The sequence below is a fragment of the Rutilus rutilus genome, assembly GCF_951802725.1.
Source record: "Rutilus rutilus genome assembly, chromosome: 7".
NCBI classification, from domain to species: domain Eukaryota; kingdom Metazoa; phylum Chordata; class Actinopteri; order Cypriniformes; family Leuciscidae; genus Rutilus; species Rutilus rutilus.
Genome location: NC_140221.1, coordinates 33,137,240 through 33,156,399, shown reverse-complemented (window position 1 = coordinate 33,156,399; position 19,160 = coordinate 33,137,240). Strand labels below are relative to the sequence as shown.

General features: G+C 36.9%; 2 protein-coding genes across 2 annotated transcripts; one reads left to right on the top strand and one right to left on the bottom strand.

Moving 5' to 3' along the window:
• Positions 1 to 341: 341 nt before the first annotated feature.
• Positions 342 to 4,702, top strand: tm2d2 (TM2 domain containing 2). Its single transcript, XM_084415027.1, has 4 exons — positions 342 to 894; positions 1,011 to 1,098; positions 1,704 to 1,819; positions 4,228 to 4,702. Exons 1-4 carry the CDS (start codon positions 626 to 628, stop codon positions 4,439 to 4,441), a joined length of 687 nt encoding a protein of 228 aa, XP_084271153.1. The 5' UTR covers positions 342 to 625; the 3' UTR covers positions 4,442 to 4,702.
• A 590-nt stretch (positions 4,703 to 5,292) lies between these two features.
• htra4 (HtrA serine peptidase 4) lies at positions 5,293 to 18,479 on the bottom strand. Its single transcript, XM_084415026.1, has 9 exons — positions 17,778 to 18,479; positions 13,638 to 13,737; positions 12,454 to 12,658; positions 8,123 to 8,317; positions 7,985 to 8,017; positions 7,201 to 7,315; positions 7,056 to 7,113; positions 6,879 to 6,974; positions 5,293 to 5,847 (listed from the first exon to the last, which is right to left on the bottom strand). Exons 1-9 carry the CDS (start codon positions 18,184 to 18,186, stop codon positions 5,682 to 5,684), a joined length of 1,377 nt encoding a protein of 458 aa, XP_084271152.1. The 5' UTR covers positions 18,187 to 18,479; the 3' UTR covers positions 5,293 to 5,681.
• Between the last annotated feature and the right edge of the window lie 681 nt (positions 18,480 to 19,160).

Sequence of the window (19,160 nt, the reverse complement as noted above, 5' to 3'; positions counted from 1 at the left end):
AGGGTAACGTTAGACATGGTATTGTTTGATGACAAGTTTATATTGGATTGATTATTTGTACGTGCTCCTCCCGAACTTTGTTTATGAAACATCATGTGTAGATTCCGCCATCGCGTCTGTTATATCGACAGCGCATTCATTTTAAAAGAGGAACAGAGAGCCGCGACATTTTGTTGGTTGAAAATATGAATGAAGAACATGCGTCATTTACTCCATTGCTCTGATTGGTTGTAGGTCTATCCAATTGAGTGCAGAGTTTTTTTTTTTCCTGGTTTGGTTGAGACACGCCCCATAATCAAATCTCTATGGAAAAGTATCAGACTCACATTCTGACTAGAATTGAGTATGACGACGTCAGGCTAGTGAAATGACGTAACGCTACACAAATAGCGTCATCACAATGCGCCGCCTATATTGACTACTGTACAGCTCAGTTTTAGCTAGCTTGTGTTCACTAGTAGCAGTGTAATATGGTACACAAGTCGCATAATATTAAATAATACCGCCAGTAATATGTTGTCGACTGGCATTTACAGATGCGACTGGCAAAATCACCGCTAGGTAACGTTAGCTGCTGTCTCGTTCATTAGCTGAAATATCAGCCAACGTTAGCCGTTCAGAAATCATGCCGCAGATTTCAGTCAACTACATTTTGTTATGTGGACAGTTCTTATTGCTCTTTACAGTGCTACTTTTACAGTGTCTGGACGGGATTCACTCGGAAAACTCAACCGACCCACCCGGAAACAGAGTAACAACCAGCAAAACAGTTCTGTTCAGCGAACAACCGGGGGAAACACTTGTGACGGAGAGTGTTATACCTACTGAAACATCAAATCACACGGAGCAGTACGAGTACAACCCTCCATCACCTGTCGTCCTCTGTCGATACCTGTAAGTTCACTTCATCTTTCTGAAGCACGGGGCCTGTTTTATGTCAACAACAACAACGACTTACAGTTCAGTGGGCGCTGTTATAGTTTATGACGATGTGCTAATATCTCATTTAGACCAGAGGAATTCATATTCTGCCAAGATCCAGTCGATCACGGAGGAAATGTCTCTGCCTTTCAGGAGATGGGCTATGGATGTGTAAAGGCAAGTTCAGTTGGGTTACACTTTATTTTAAGGTGTCTTTGTTACAGTGCAATTAGCCTATACATCTAAATACTGAGTAACGTTAGTAGGCTATTAATTAACTATCCCCCGGGTTCACAGACAAGGCTCAAGTCTAAAATGCATGTTTGAGCTGTTTTAAATGAAAGCAACTTGTATTGAAATATCTTAAAATATGTCAGTGCCTTTGTTTGTTTAAAGATGCATGTTTTTTTAAAAGCTACTTTAATATCCTAAGGCCTAATCCTGGCTTTATCTAAGACCTGTCTGTGAAACCAGGTCTATGTGTACTTAATATAAAGGGTTATGGTTAGGATTAGGTTTGTTGTAGGGTTAGTAGCATGTAATTATGCATAATTTATAGTTGTAACTATTGTAACTACATGTGAGTGTAACAAGGACATTTTTACCTACATTTTTATTGGAAAGATATGTTGCGCCCATAATCTGCAGTTCAGAGCCTTGGAAAACTCTTTATTTTATATATATATATATATATATATTTTTTTTTTAAATAAAATCCCTTCCAGCTGATGTTTATGTATGTGTCACAAAGCTAAACAAATACAATTTACTTTTTCTTGTAGTTTGGTGGTCAAGTGTACAAAGATGTGAACCATACCCTGGTGTTATGCACGGCACTGGATGGCATAGAGTGTGCTGGACCACGGGAGTTTCTCAGAGGCAATGAGCCATGCATCAAGTAAGTGAAATAAAATATAGCAGGGCTCCATCTCGTGGACATTCTGGAAATCTGGAAAGTGGAAATAACAGCATTTTCTTTTTGCACTAAGTATAAAAAGTATAACATGCTATTATTCATACTTTAGTACAAATAGTGGTAGATACCACAGTATTTGCATCTCAATGTCTGTATTGTAAGTAAGTACATTTTATTTATAGGGCACATTTAAATTCAGCTTACACTGACCAAAGTGCTGTACAAAACAAACATAAAATACAATATTTTCATAAAATCAAAGATAACAGTTGCTAATCCATAATTTAAAAGAGTAAAGATGTGTCTTGAGTCTAGATATAAAAACAGAAATAGAAGGAGCACTCTTAATGTCAGGTGGCGACTGATTCCATAACCGGGGAGCAGAAAACTGCAAAGGCTCTGTCACCTTTCGATTTAAGACGTGACCGTGGGACATGTAGGAGAGCTTTATTGGCATATAAGATGGTGCTTGTGCGTAAGAGCTTTAAAAATAATCAGCAAAAATTTTAATTAAATTCTAAAAAAGACAGAAAGCCAGTGAAGAGAAGCTAAAATTGGAGAGATATGATCACTTTTTTTTGCACTAGTTAACAGTCTGGCTGCTGCGTTCTGAACCATCTGTAAATGTGCCAATGAAGATTGAGGAAGACCATGGTATAAAGAATTACAATAGTCCAGCCTTGATGTAATAAATGCATAAATAAATTTAGTAATTCATTATAAAACAGTATGCAATAATAATAACAACAACAACATATTTAGTCTATATAATAACAAAATGCGCTATTTGCACTTAGTGTAAATAGACACTCCGATATTTTATTAGATAAATTATTTCATGTTGTTACATCGCTCCCAGGTCAAGGAGTGTTAGGAATGACGAACAAGGTTAAATAATTTGAGAAAGACATGGAGGTTTTCTCGTTTTCAACCCCAGCGCTACAACCTAGACACTTAATCTGGTAAAATGAAGTTTAGTCTTTTATTTTAGTAAGAAATAAAGAACAAACGGAATTAGTCATAGAGTCTCAGGAGGGGGTTAAGCTTAAACAACAAACAAAATCCATTTTTTTCTATGGTTAAAGAAAAATGAACTTTCCTGGTCTACAAAGGAAAAAATAAAAAATAAACAGGGAACTTCCCTACCTCCCTAACTAAACCAAAATCTGGAGAAAACTATTAAACAAAAGGTGGCACCCGCCTTCCTACTCAGAAAGAAGTAATTTGGTTCAATAGATGAAATTTCTTACAGTTCATTGTTGGGCGGCACACAGCACACCAATCATACAATCATACAACAAATTCAGTCTTCAAAGTTAACAACAACAGGGTCTGGGGCAGGAGAAAGGAACCCTCTCCACACAACACTCAATTTGGGCTCTCTTCTCTTATTAATGAGCACTGAGGCTTTATACCACTTCCCTCCAGTCATCTGCCAATCAATCACAACCGGTAGGGAAACCAGCAAGGCAACTGAGATTAAGTGGCAGTCGTAAATACCTGTTAGCTGAAACCATGGCGGAATAAGGGGAAAAAAGAGGAGAAATACACCAAAAACAGCAATACGCATAGCAATAACCTTAATAACATCCCCAAATATAATAAACAAAAGAAACAACATGTCCTGGGAGGTAACAATATCATAAAATCATAGAAATTATTATAAACTTAAAAAATAAGGAAATATCTATACTTGATTTAGCTGTAAAATATTTCATCAGCTAGTTATTGCTCTTTTGAAGAGTAAAACTGGTTTGCTAGCCATATAAGTGTTTGTTTTGTAAGCAAAGTGTTCTTTTGAGTCGGTTCGTTTTAATGAATCACAAAAATAGTTCACAAAATGTCTGAATGATTCATTAGCAAACTGTTCTGAATAATAATGATTTAAAAAAAAAAAATCGTTATCCAGTAATCACAAATGACTAGAAAGGTAATGGAAAATAAATTTGTCAAAAACGTCGGAACCTTGATAATAGCTTTTACTGATCATTCGTTTCACATATTTATTATTTTAAGAAAATAACACTAATATGAGATGACAGCCAGTTACAGTTACACAAAGTGTTTCCTGTTGTTTGACTTCTGCTTCACAAGAGAGCGTTGCATAATTTTTCATTTCTTCACCACAAGAGGGCAGTGAGGTACTGTAGATTCCTTTCACTAAGAAGTCTATATGTGCATAATGTATCTGGCCATCAGTAAATAGAGTTGTATCAATTCACAAGCTTTACACTAAACATGAACTATTCTCATTATGAACTTTAACTGTCGACAGTGTGTTCAGTGCATGCATAGCTTACATGTGTTTGCGCAATTTTTTAAAAGATTTTAAGTTATAGTCTATTAATGCATTGACATTAATGGATTGTTTTTCCTCTTTGATATTTAAGATACACAGGACACTACTTCATCACCACCCTACTGTACTCGTTTTTCCTGGGATGTTTTGGTGTCGATCGGTTCTGTCTCGGGCACACTGGGACTGCGGTGGGAAAGCTGCTTACCCTGGGTGGCCTTGGCATCTGGTGGTTTGTAGACCTCATTCTCCTGATAACAGGGGGACTGACTCCCAGCGACAGCAGCAACTGGTGCACTTTCTACTGACATAAAGTGACTGCAGCTTTTCACCTTTCTTGTACTCGCAAGTTAAATCACATACACTGAATGCATGTGTGCTTACATAGGCCTTATTTGCCATGCTTATTTGTAAAATACTGTTTCTCTTATTTCTTTTGTAAAGTGTTTGTGAAGCAGCAATGTAAATACATGCCATCTTCCAAGAGTAAAACTCTTACATTATACATCAATATGTATGATGATCCAAGTGTAATCTTTATTAAACATACAACAAAGTTGTCTCGGAAATTAGTTTGGTATTTTCAATGCACACTACACTTCTCTGCCTTTGTTTCTTTTTTGTTGTATGATCTGTTTGAACATTGCATTTATTGCTGACTGTGCCAAAACAGCTGCAGAAATGTTACAGACCTTATTTTAGACCGAACACCTACAAAGAGCTGTCAACGGACAGATGTTATGAAACAGCTTGCAATAAAAAATACATACAACAATAGATTCCATTAGACATGTATCCCTTGGCAGAAGTCCCACCCATTAATTTCCTCTTTCATGTTTTACAGATTGCGTGTTCTTTGTTCATTATGTATGAGATTTATTTCCTGCTGAACAGTTGCTCTACTGAAGAAAGGGGCACTTTGGGATATGATGCACGCAACACATCCAAGATTACTGCTTTAAAACAACATGTTCTCACAATTTTTGTTAAAATCATATGGATAAAAAGACTTGTTTGACTGGTGTGTGGCAGTGAAATGATTCCTTACTTGACAACACTTGAAAGCAGCAGGTAGTAAGTACATGTGGTGTGTTTGTTGACCATGATTGAATTCAGCCTGACAGATCATCAACCTCAATATTTCATGCACTAGAAGTCTCTAATTTAAACCACTGCAAGCGTACAAGCAGCTGTTATTTATTAAATGATTTCAACAATACCATCATACACTACTACAACATTTGAGGTCAATATAGATTTAGTAAAGAAAATGTTACAAAAGATAATATTTCAAATAAATGCTGTTCTTTTGAACTTTATAATCAAAGAATCCGAAAAATGACAAATCATAAAAACGTGACATTAAACCCAGTCAGGAGAACAAGATCATTCTACAGATAAAATACTTGTGTATTTATATCAAAATGCATCAGTGGGCTTTGACACTTCATCATGATACTCTATGTTATCATTATAATGTCCTTTTCAAATAAAGCATGTTTGTGGATAATGCATTGTTTAGATGAAAACTAGCAACAGAAATCTTTCTCAGTCCACTTCGTCAGGAACCACTGTTAGTGTGACTTCTTCATTAGCACGGCGCACCACCAAAGAGAGGACTTCGGCCGACTGCACGGCCTGACTCACGTCCTCCGTAGAACGCATTGGATGTCCGTTAATGCTGATGATCACATCTTGGTTGACCAAGCCAGCACTACAAACAAATCACAATATGTACGTGAAATATTTGTGATACTCTTCATCATTGTACCACAGAACAGCACATATATAAATGTTAATTGCAACAGTGAACTGATCAGGCTTTGGATTTAAACCGTCCCATGATTTTTATTTTATTTTATGATCTGTTGTTTGTTCAAGTGGACAATGCAGCTGAAAAGTTCATAGCTCAATCCAATAGCTGTATCCACTAAAGGGATAGTTCACACAAAAATGAAAATAATGTCTTCACTTACTCGCACTCAAGTTGTTCCAAACCTGTAATTTATTTCTTCTGTTCAACACAAAAAAAGATATCTTGAAGAATGTTGGTTACCAGAAAGTTGACGGTAGCCACTGACTTCCATAGTATTTTTTCCTACTATGGAAGTCAATGGCTTTCGTCAATTGTTTGAATAACAACATTATTCAAAAAATCTTCATAAATGAAATGAAATTCAGTTTTTTACTCACCCCCATTTCATTCCAAACCTGTACGACTTCCTTTCTTCTGTGGAACATAATTGAAGCTATTTTGAAGAATGATGGTACTCAAAATTTTTGGTTCCCATTGACTTCCACTGTATTTTTGTCCACACAATGGAAGTCAATAAGAACAGAAAAAAATACAACAGAAGTCAATGGGAACCGAAACATTTGTTTTACCAGCATTCTTCCAAATATCTTTTATTAGGTTTCACAGAAGAAAGTAAGTCATAAATGATGACAGAATTTTCATTTTTGGATGGATTATCCTTTTAAGCTTCTAATGCCGGACACTTATCATATGAAATCAAAATACCACAGGGGGAAATTTCATCATGGGACAGAGGTGCTTCAGGAAAAAAAATGTATTCATAGGGTAAATATGTAAAAGCCCCTGTGGTATATGTGATGAGGATATAAATCTTTATCTGACTGAAGGTTATGATGGTATGAAACGGGCCTCTGGGCCTAGATGAGTGAAGAAAGAGCTGCGGTAAGAGTTAATGAGTAAGATGAGGTGGTGTAGGCAAATCTCTTTACCTGAAGGCAGCCGTCCCTGGAATAACCTCATACACATACACTCCTGAGCTCACATCTGGGAACTTGCTGTCCTTCTCCTTAAGCTCCCTAATCAAACTGATTCAATAATGTCAAAAACGCTATCAAGATAACTTTAGATCATCATCAAAGCATGTTTGAAAAAAAAATCAAACTTACGCAGCTGAAAGTTGAAGCATTCGCACTCCCATATATTTCTTTTTAGTCAGCATTCTTCCTGAAGTGTAAGAAAACAGCTACTTAATTCAAACAAGATAAAAACAACCAAACAGCTAAAACAGCTAAACAGAAGTTGTTTGCAAACCTTTTATTTGTCTGTCATAGGAGTCTGCAAGGAACTGCCGTATGCGGTGTGAGGGAATGGCAAATGATATTCCAGGCGTAACCTTCAAAGTGTTTATGCCAACTACATCCCCATCCTTGAAACCGCAAACAGGGAGCATAATATTGAAATGCACTGTAATGAATGAACAGCTACCTTGAGACACATGAGGGACGGTGGTCAATGGGTTTAATGATTTAATTGAACAGTAATAGGAAATACTGAGGTGACTGTTTAAATAACTGAAATGAAAGATTCTTTTATGAAGTATATGAAAAACTATAAAGCCTAGATTATATATATATATATATATATATGTATGAAAAAAGCCATTGTTGGATTCCAGGTTTATGGTGTGCAATGCTTTGTACACATTTTCAAGCTCCTATTGTGCACTATAAAATGGATTTCTTTTATTTTTTTTACTGCAGAGCCAGATGCATGCTTGAGCCTGAGGCTTCTTCAAGGACACATGTTGTGTTTTCCTTTACAAAGATCAATAGAATAATATAAACCACCGCAGGTAATTTGCCCAGGGTATACTAAATTTCCAGATGGAAGCAGACATTGAAATAGTAGATTCTGCACAGTAATGAACCATGAATACCATCACTGAATGATGAACAAATAAAACCAAGAGTTATAACCTTGGGGGAAGTTTTACTGAAACAAATAAAGATACGCAAGAGCTGTAGCACCTGAGAGAGAATTATTTTCTAAATATATTTAATGCCAAATAAGATACAGGAGAATAAATGCTTCTTACCAAGTTTACAAGGGGGCCTCCTGAGTTGCCATACTGTAAAAAAAAAAAAAAAAAAAACTATTATATTCCATTCATTTACATGGACATACAGTTAAAACTGTCTATACTGACGATAATGTCTATGTGTAGAAAGGTTACATTTATAATGGCATCTGTTTGAATATACTCCATATCAGAGTTCTGCAGGCCAAGTTCATGACCTCCTCTGTGGGTAGTGCTGATGATACCGGTGGTCACTGTGTTTTGAAGGGAAAACGGGCTTCCCACGGCCACTACAAACTCTCCTGGCCTCAAGTCTGATGAATGACCAAGTAAAAGCACAGGCAGGGGAGTCTGTATAAAAGAGAGACATAGACATACTGTATTTCATTAATTCCTCTAAAACATATCTTGCCAGCTTGCTCCTTTTTGCAGCTTGTCTACTCCGTCATGTTGAGTTGTTTTGACCCCGAAACACAGTTTTGAGCACAAATTATATCTTTGGCTGTCGTAAAATAAAACTTTTGAGAAAAGGGCTCAAGATTATAAACAATTTTCTGACTTTTTTGACCAAATTAGATTTATTATTAGATTAAATCTGTTAAAAATATTTGTTAAAATTTCGCATATTGAAATGAAGCTGCAATAAAATAGAATTAGAAATGTTGCCTTGACAACTAACTGAAATAAAAAAAGTTTAAGTTAAAATACTAAAATTACTAAAAATAAAAAATTAACCAAAGTAAAGTCAGTTACAGCGATCTGTCACACCATACTAAAAGAGCATAAAATGACATTTATCATTTGAATTTCATAATTACTTTTGAATTGAATTTCTTTATTGTCATTGTATGCTATTTACTCTCATTGAACGGAATTACACTCGAAACTTCCTTAGATGCAGTAATAAAATAATACGAATAATGGTAAGAATTATTCTAATACTAAGCATATACATTCAATAAAATACAAATAGCATAAAAATAGATTAAATAAAAATAAAATTTTAAAAATAAATAATCAGTCCAGTGTGGAAAAGACAGTGACGATAGCTGCAGCACACCTATAAACCACTGTAAAAAGTATAAAACAATGTCAACAATATTAATTGTTCAGACAAATACCCCTCTAACAATTGTAGCAATTACACACCACTCTCTATGCATTCCATTAATTTTACCAAACAAATAAAAGGTTACAGACAGTTGAAAAGTCAAAGAATGCTTATTGGCTTGGTTCAGACTGAGCATATGAATAAATATATTCCTCAGTTTTGAGGTACGGGCATAAAATGCCTTGTAGCACCTGGCAGACGGGAGTAGTTCAAACATGTGACGGCATAGGGGTGTGTGTGGTATAGCTTTCGTCGGACAGTGTGATCTATAGATGTCCTCTAGTGCTAGAAGTTCAACACCTATTATCTTCTGTGCTCGCAGGACAACCCTCCGGAGTGCAAACCAGCTTTAACATCTACAGTTTACTAAGTTTTGTAGCTCCTTTCTGTAGGCTTGACCCCTGGCAGACCCATTACATTTACAAAATTTGAAAACGGTAACTTTAATTTTTTTTAAAAATACACGATTCTCTACAAACGGCTCATTGCTACTTCCGGGCCAACTCATGATACAGCGCGTCAAATTTTAGATAAATAGCAAGTCACATGTCTTGTTCAGGAAGAAAAAAAGACTTCTGTGCTGTCACCCTTTTAGAAAAGTCTAATAGGTTTTAGTGAAATGTTTGAAGCCAGCAGCCAGTCTGGGCCTGAGCCTGTCCCTGCCTGCCTGCGCTCTGTAGGGGGCATTTCTTTGACTTCAGGCTGATGCACCAGGCTTGATTACCAGTGCTTCTAGAGCAGGACGGCTTTACACTCTGTCTCAACCTTGACTCCGCAGGCTACTGCTGGGGGCCTGAGCGCTGCAAAATAACAGATTGCCATCTGCTTCCCCAGCACTTTTCTTCTACTTTTCTACTCCTTTCTGAAACCACAGGTAGCCGTACACAGTCTGGGACTGTATTAAAGTGATTACCAATCATTGTGCTACATGCTGTTGCTATGGTCTGGGTAATGGCGAGACGTTATCGGTGTTGGCAGAAGATGCCCCTTAACGAAAAAGAAGTTTATTCAAGTGTTCTATTAGTATACTTCTTTTAAACTAAAAATAAGAAAGAACACTTTCAGGCTACATTTTATATACTTCTCAAAAATATACTTTATGTACTTCTCAGAAATAAAATTACACTCAAGTGTACTTGACTTATACTGAGAGAAAAGTCCAAATATATTTGGCCTGTACTTGTACTCAATCTTTTGATCGAGATACTTAAACTTAAAAGTATAATTAAGTAGACTATTCAAAGTATACTTGGCTTGTAGTTGTGTTAACCCTTTTGATCGAGTAGCCTATTAAATAATCTTTTTTTTTACAGTTTTTCATATACAGTCTTATGAAACTTACATTGTTTGAAAACATTGATTAGAATATTGATATAAAACAGATATGTTTCTAATTCTGCGTATCTGAATTTTTGTGTAGGCTAGTCCACTGGTAGTGTATAGGAATTTACTCTAATTCTACTTTTCCCCTAGCCTGGCTAACGTCAGACCTCTTCTCATTGAGACGTGGTCTGGGAACCACATGTTCATTTTCTCGTATTTGAGGCGTGGTTTACAAATGCCCAGAGCCGTTTATTGGGTGCTACGAATGTCTAAATGCGCCTGTACGTAGCTCATTGCCAATCGTGTCAATTATACCAGATGACGTATGTAGAGCGACAGAAATTTGACGAGGAAGAAGACGAAATAAACTTGCGTTAAACTACTTAGAACACTATCTAAGGCTGCATCGAAAGGTAAGTTCGCGTCTGATGCCATGTTGGATCCATAGATATAAACAAATTGCTTCGGTGTGTCGCATAGACGTCGTCATCGTCTTGCTGCTCCCTCCCCGTTCTGTGATTGGTTCCCTTTTTGAGGGGAAAATCTGGTCCATGGTATCCAGGCTGCCTAGCAACGTGAATAAAATCGCAATGCGTGCAAGGCAGCATGGGGAAACCCAGGCTACTTTTCCCCACCATTAACTGAGTTTTCCAGCTATCCACGTTTTCACTGTTATACGGTAGGGGGCGCTACATGACACATCTTCTAGTACAGAATCTCCGGATCAAAACACAGGTGAAGAAGAAGCTGAAACAAGTGATAGAAGATTGTTCACTCAAATGTAAAATAACGTGAGCATCAAACATTAAACAGTGTGTAAATCAAAACTGCGTAATATTACCAAATGGAATGAAGCGTAACCCATGAAGAAAAAAGGGCTGTGAAGCTTTGGGGGTGTTGGACTCGATCTACTCCATCTGTGTTTTGATCTTCGTTCTGAATAGTCTTTGACAAAAATGTGACTTTTTTGTTTCAAATGTTGCCTTTCTTTATGAAACTTACACTTAAACTTGTGCTTACACGCAATACAGGGAGCTTTCCCTCACCACTGTAACATTCTGCTTTATCAAGGTTATAACCCCAAAGAAGATATCTCGGGTTTGAGTTCGTTTAAATTATCCATCCTCGGTCACTTTTAGTCAGCTTAGACTAGCTAGCAGCCTTGTCACCTGATCTGAATACTCCGCGCTGATTTGCTAAAACGCACTTATCGGGTTGTGCTCACAAACAACAAGGGTGCTTGTTGGTTTCTGCTGTAAAACATGAACTTGCGATGCCTTGACAGTGGACAATACCGGCTTTTGTGACAAAGCGTATTTAGGGTTCAGTCAATCTTGTCAGGCGTTTATTTCAGCTGAGGAGATTAACGTTATTTAACGTTATCTTTATATAAAGACACACCGGCAGACAGTATGTTGCGCGTTGGCGGAATTGCATAGACGGACGTTACGTGAGGACGTGGAGAGTGTCCAAATAAAGGTACCACATTGTCCTCATATCAATATTTTACGTGTGGTATCGATGCATCGTATCGTTAGACGTTTGATCGATCCATTTCGATGTATTGTTACACCCCTAATAAAAAGTCGCAATTACCTTTTTTATTCTTTGGCGTAAACAAGCTTCCATAGAAATGCCATTTTTACTGGTTGGGCTTTGTTTTTTTTTCAGGGCTGTGTGCTGGTCCTGTTTACAAATGCGGCCTGTCAGTGCCAAACAGACATGTTATCTTGCATGGTCACAAGCGCACACCGAAAACAGGCAGAAAGTTGGGATTTGACCAATTTTCTCCAGAGAAAATCAGAAAACAAATTAACCATGTCAAAAAGGAGAATACATTTTTTGGTGGCACAAGCCCTTGCTGACACCAGAAACATCTGCTGGACTGCCTCCGCAAGATTAATTTACTTCCAGCAGCTGTGAAGCTACTCGCTGATGATAAACCAGAGGACCTGAGCCATAACATGCAAAGACAACATTTTTACCAAGCAACCAAAGAGATTTTAACCACGTAAGACCTCTGGAGGTTAGTTTTTGTCATTGACCTACTTACCTCTGAGTCGATCTTAATTAGAGCAATGTCTAATTTTTGATCCACATCTTTAATTGTGGCATCATACAGCATGCCATTTTTCATCTCCACTTTGACACGTTGCTTATTGGACAGTACATGTGCATTGGTGACGATCCACCCATCCTCTGACACTATAAACCCTGAACCAGTGGATACAGGAACCTCTTGGTTGGAAAACGGTAGTCTGGAAGGAAATAATGAATCCCTTGGTGTATGAGTAGGCTACATGAAAAACTTAGGTTGCCTATTATTTACAGAGAGATTTCTAAGTTTTGAATCACAACATTTTCATCTTGTCTGTTTAAGATACCACCAAATATTTATAGTAAAAATACTATATTATTGAAAAGCATTTAAAAAGGTTTTTTTTTTTTTTTTTTTTTTAAAGAAATGAATGCTTTTATTCAACAAGGATGCATTAAACTGATCAACAGTGACAGCAAAGACAGTAAAGTATATATAGTCACAAAAGATTTCTATTTCAAATAAATGCTGTCCTTCTCAACTTTCTATTCATCAAAGAATTCTAAAAATGTACCACGGTTTCCACAAAAATAATAAGCAGCACAACTGTTTTCAACATTGATAATAATTAAATGTTTCTTAAGCAGCAAATCAGTATATTAAAAACAAGAATAAATTACATTTCTAAAATTATATAGATATATAAAAAATGGTTATTTTACATTATAATAACACTGTATTTCATAATATTACTATTTTGTTCTGTATTTTTGTTCAAATAAATGCAGCCTAGATGAGCATAAGAGACTTCTTTCAAAAACATTAATATAATCTTAGTGACCCCAAACCTTAGAAAGGTAGTGTGTTATAAATTGTGTTATGAAATGTAACAGCAACTGTTTAAATGTTTGGTGGTGGTGAAACTGTTCATATTTTCTCACATAATTATATACTAACGTTTACTTATGCAAAATGAAATATTTTTACATCCAAATCTGATCTAAACAGCAGTGTTTACATACTTAATCTACTCTCATTTTTGAACCTCTGTCTAAACAAGCTAGCAAAAACAATTATATTCTCATAATTTAATCACATATGAAGAGTTTATTCTGAGCCAGCTATAAGAATACCAAGCATTAAAACTAGCATGTGACACTCTGCTCAGCATCTAAACAACTACCACCATCTGTCCTTACCGACTAAACAGTTCTAGATGGACCACTGCAGGGGCAATCTTATCCACCACATCTGCTATGAAGTTAAATTTGTAGCGCATGCTGCTTGGATTTCGAGAGCCTATCAGAGCAAAGAAAACAGACAAAAATGACACAAATTACATTAGAAAATATATTACCTGGGATGGAAAACTTGCCAGCTTAAAAAGAAAACATTTTCTTTAAAAAAATGTAGACCAAGCCAAAACATCTGAATAAAAAAAAAAGCTTGACAACCCAAGATTAAAATCTAAAATGCATTACAAATGTCACAATGTAGCTCTTGTTTTGTCACACATCAACAATAGTAACGTGGGCACAAGCTGAAGTAAAGCAAACAGCCATGTGGAGCTCTTTTCTTCACCCTGCTACCTGATGGCACTGGTGGGAGAACTTGTCACAAAGTCTCTGCATAAATTGATGTTACATGCTTATCTCCAAGTCTGTGGCAGCTGACAGCAGCCTTGCTCCTCTGAGAGAAAGTCACGGTCCAGACATTACATGAACAGGTTTCCCTGAGGTGAACCACAACAGGTTAACACATACAAAAAAAAAAAAACTATTGTGGGAAATGAGAAATCTAAACCACCGGTGCAGCACGTTAAAAACATGTTTAAATAAATACAGACATAACTGTTTAAATCATCTCCTCTCTTACGTTTCTGTCAAAGAAACCTGAGCAGAATCAGCTGACGCTTCATAAATGCAAATTTGTAGTGGCACAAGCACAAGCACAAGATGAAGGTTATGTAATCCACATAACATGTTACTACTAGACGAAATTGATGTTCCCTTGACTATTTCTGCATACTGAGTCGACTTTCAGAGCTGAATTGCTTGTGACACTGTTTTTTCAGCCCTTTGGGAACCCTGAATTAGGCAAGGCATAGCTGACAGAACATGCCACATGGTTTTCATAGATGAATCATATATCCCAAGGCATATCTGTCATAACAAAATAAATGTGATCCTCTTGGCCAGAAGTCACAGAACATTTGTAAGCATAAAAGCAGGGGGTTCACCTGAAACACAAACCTTACTTGAGAATATCTGGTTTTAGTAAATATTTTAGTGTATATATATATATAATTTGAACATTCAAATTTTTATATTTATTTCCCCCCCAAACCTTCTGAACATTTTTCAAACAATAGTTCGAGTTGCATAATATATTATTTCATTTTTAAATACATAAATTAAATAATTTACTTTTGAAAACCCATCTTACTTTATTTCTTCCTTGGAAAATAAAAGAAGTCAAAATTGCTCTTTTCCATACAATGAAAAGTAACCAAACCATGGCTGTCAAGCAAGAGATTCAAGTTCAGATTTTCTGTGAATAACATAAATTGAAGATTCTTCCTTCACAGCTATCATATGACTTCAGAAGACTTTGAATATAATGCATGAGTCATATGCACTTTTATGAAGCCTGACAGCCTCTGGCCGCAATCCACTTTTACTGTATAGAAGAGAACGGCTGAGAGGCTCTCCATGGAAGAATGCAAGTCATATGGGCTTGGATGACATGAGGGCGAGTCAATGATAGCAGAATTTTTATTTTTGGGTGAACAATCCATTTAAAAAAGTAGACTTATTTACTATATACCAACCTTTTCATTTACACAATTCCTTATCATCCTGAAGCATTAATTAGCTTAATTTTTAGTATTAATTAGAAAATCCCACACTGTTCTCATCAGCTGGAATGAATCTGTTGTCAGTGGGATTGAGAACTCACACATTGACAATGATCATCACTGCCTGCACCACATTTCATTTATAGAAAATGGTTTCTCAGTGTACTAACAATGTAAGGGGAACATCTGACTCAAACATTTGTCTGTCAAATCATATCTCAAAGCTGTGAGCATGAGAGAAGAACACAGTATGATTACTTGCATTATTGTTACAAATTTCACGAGTTCACACTTACAAATAAGTCATATAGAATAAATGCGTATTTGGCGTGCTGTCTGAGGAGAGGGCTCCGGGCTATTCGGCCCGAACCCAGAGTACTCCCCCCGTATTCCTGGCTGTGAAAGAACAGGCCAAGAGTGAGGAGTCTGGGTTGTGGAGGGATGCTTTAGCCTACTAATATGGTATGTTTTGGTAGTAGTAGCAATATCTTTCCAAGTTTTCAGTTTATTTATAAAATCAACATGCTATAATAATATTGATGTTTAAAAGTTGTTCCATGATTTGGCTTGTAACAACAAGTGTCAAAGAAAGAAAGAAAGAAAGAAAGAGCTGACATTAGTCAAGCACTGCTTCTGCAATATGCAAAACAGCTGAATGCCAGCACTGACATGTGCTGAAATGAATGCTATCAAAGTTCCTTTGACATTGAAATAGAATTGAAATGCTGCACCTCTTTTACTGCAGAGGTTTGTGGCTGAAGTCATAAATCTATTATCACATAAATGCCTCTTCTTACTTTTTATGAGGGGATTTGGTTGAATTTTGCATGAAGCTGTAAAGTCAAGCTGTACTCACTCATATCTGATATATGCCCCTTGAATGACTTTTTGATTTTTCACCTTCTCAGTATTGAAAAGTAACTCTGCACCAGTGTAGGGGAGTAATGGAATACATGTACCGGCGTTACGACGACGTATTCAGAATACAAATTATGAGTAACTGTATTCCGTTACAGTTACAATTTAAATAGTTGGTATTTAGAATACAGTTACATTGTTGAAATCAATGGATTACATGACGATACTTCTCTGTTTCACAAGTTTATTCACTCTCTAAATAAATTAAGGCAACTCCATGCATTTCCCAGAAGCCCCAATATGAAAACGAAAAAATGCGTGGTTTGCGTGATCAGTCACAATGGAGTTGGAAGAGGAGCAGCGGGAGCTAGAAGCGGAGATGGAGCCGGAACAACAGAGCCAGGGCAAGAATGCGTTTCTATCTGGGAAATTCAAACAGCATTTCACATTAAAAGAAAGAGAAGGGAGAACGAAATATAACTCTGCAGTGCAACCTCCTTTTAGCATCCAAAGACTCCACCTCCAACCTGAAGAAGCTTAAATGAAAAATGACTACATCCAGTGTCATAAACAGTTTGGTCCTCCTGTTGGAGCTCGTCTCATTAATGAACTCAAACTCAGCGTATAAGGTAGCCTACTTGCCTCACAGACATGTCTCCTTTTAAACAGAACAATTCAAAACGAAAGAAAACAGACTGCTCTCTGCTTATGTAATCCGTATGGAATGTGCACAGCATCGTCAACTTCATCTTTGCAGCCGACACTGACACAGAAAACACTTGGTTATTAATACACAATTAAAATATCTCCTTGCTATATTTGACATATTCATAATCATTACTTTTGCTGGTTCTTTGTGACAGCTTTTAGGTGCTTTATTGGCAACGCCACCCTTACATGTTACATGAACGCGTCACCACGCAGGTGCACCCCATTATAAAGTTACTCAGATTGAGCAATGTAACGGAAAACGTTACAAATGACACTTTTGGGCATGTATTCTGTAACGAAATACGTTTTGAAAGTATCCTTCCCAACACTGCTCTGCACACGCATACACGCGCACGCACCAAACATTGAAATGCAATAAACAAACTTAAAATGAAACAAAATTAAGAAAAATAAAAAAATAAAAAAAATAAGGAGAAACTATCTTATAAGAAATAAAATCTAAACAAAATTGATTCACGCAGGGAATTATGCATGGGATATAGGCCTACCCCATAAATTCTAAGATGATTTGTAGTTTTACTTGTAAATAAGCCTAGCCTACATATTTTAGCAATATTTTACAGTAAAAGTAAGCGTTTTGTCGAGCTACATAAGAAAAAAAAAAAAGAGAAAGAAATAGATATAGGCCTACAGTATTTCAGTTTTGTTAGTTTCCCGATTTACAATTGCTTAATTTTGTGAGTTTAGTTGCGACAAAAAAAATCGGTATGGGTTATATATATATATATATATATATATATATATATATATTTAGGCTTTTTTCTGTCATCTGGCATAGTTGCGTCCGCCGCAAGTAACTTTGTGAGGGGGAAAAACAACTGCACAGTTTACACTGTCATTAACTTCTGTCAAGTCAGGTGTTATGAACATCCACAAAAAAAATTCCCCTCACCGGTCTCACAGGGGCCTCTCTGGATGAAAATGACAGCAGGTATGCCGCTCATCTTCGCCCGTCTGTTCTCAGCTTTCAGTCGACAGATACTGGGATAAGTTCTCCCATCGCTGCCGCACACTGGCTCATGGGAGTCGCAAACGCACGTGCCGCGCTCAGAGGTGCGATATTCACAGGTCATCCCCTGACCGCAAAATCCATGTCCGCGCTCCCCGCAATACTCCCCCTCTTCCGCAGCACACATCGTACAGCATCCACAGCTGTCCTTCACCTCGCCGAAGTAACAAAACTCGGGGGCAGATGAGCAGCGGGACAGGTCGCACACATCCGGGCACAGTGTCTGTCTTTTCCGTAAATCACGCGCCTGTAACTCAGAGGCCATGAGAACGCAGGCCAACAGTTTCCACATGATGAACAATAATCTTGAGAATCAATGTAAGTACAGATGGAATTTCAGTTTCAAGTAAACTTCGCTTTGACAAAATCAACAGATGTCCGGCCTCTTGCTCAACTCCACAATGAAAATGTTCAAGTTTAAACTCAAGAATCGTTGCATATTGCTTTAATGTCATATATAATGACGCTCAAGTTGCGGCTCGTTGTACGTACAACTCTTTATGAAGGGACAACATGCTGGAACGCAGGTTTTGTGTTTTGGGTCTTCAGGAAAGGAATTAAGGGAGGAGTTCGAAAGTTTACCTCTCTCTGTGCCTGACATCCCAACAACTCATAGCAGATCACCACGTGACAATGATAACTTCACCTTACACCCCTTAGTTTATTTTTATTATATATATATATATATATATATAGGCTATATATATATATATATGCGGCTGCTGATCTTTCAAAGAGGGGAAGCTCATTTTCAGCCTACATCATAAAAATTGTCCATTTATTTACATAAATACTACGTTCCTTTTCAAGAAAATGCTCTGTGACCCTGTCGTACCATCTAGCCGTCTTTTCCAGTGACTTGACCAGTGTCCTCTCAATGGCCAATTTTCCAGTGACCGTAAATGTATGAGAAGGAAATCGAGTCAGCCGACCTGCTATATGTAACTGATTCTGAACGAACTCGTCGCATTTTTAGTCAATAAAATGTTAACACAATAGTACATATTTCATTTTTTGACATTACAGGGGAAGCCGAGCTTCCCTTGCAGTCTTAAAGAAATCCCCACTGATATATATATATATATATATATATATATATATATATATATATATATATATATATATTATTTTAAAGGGTTCACCCAAAAATGAAAATTATCCCATAATTTACTCACCCTCTCAAGCCACATATGACGGATGAAGTGTGAACTCTGACCCAACGCATGATTTAAGCAAGTTATGGCTGTAGACTGGGTAAACCCAGCC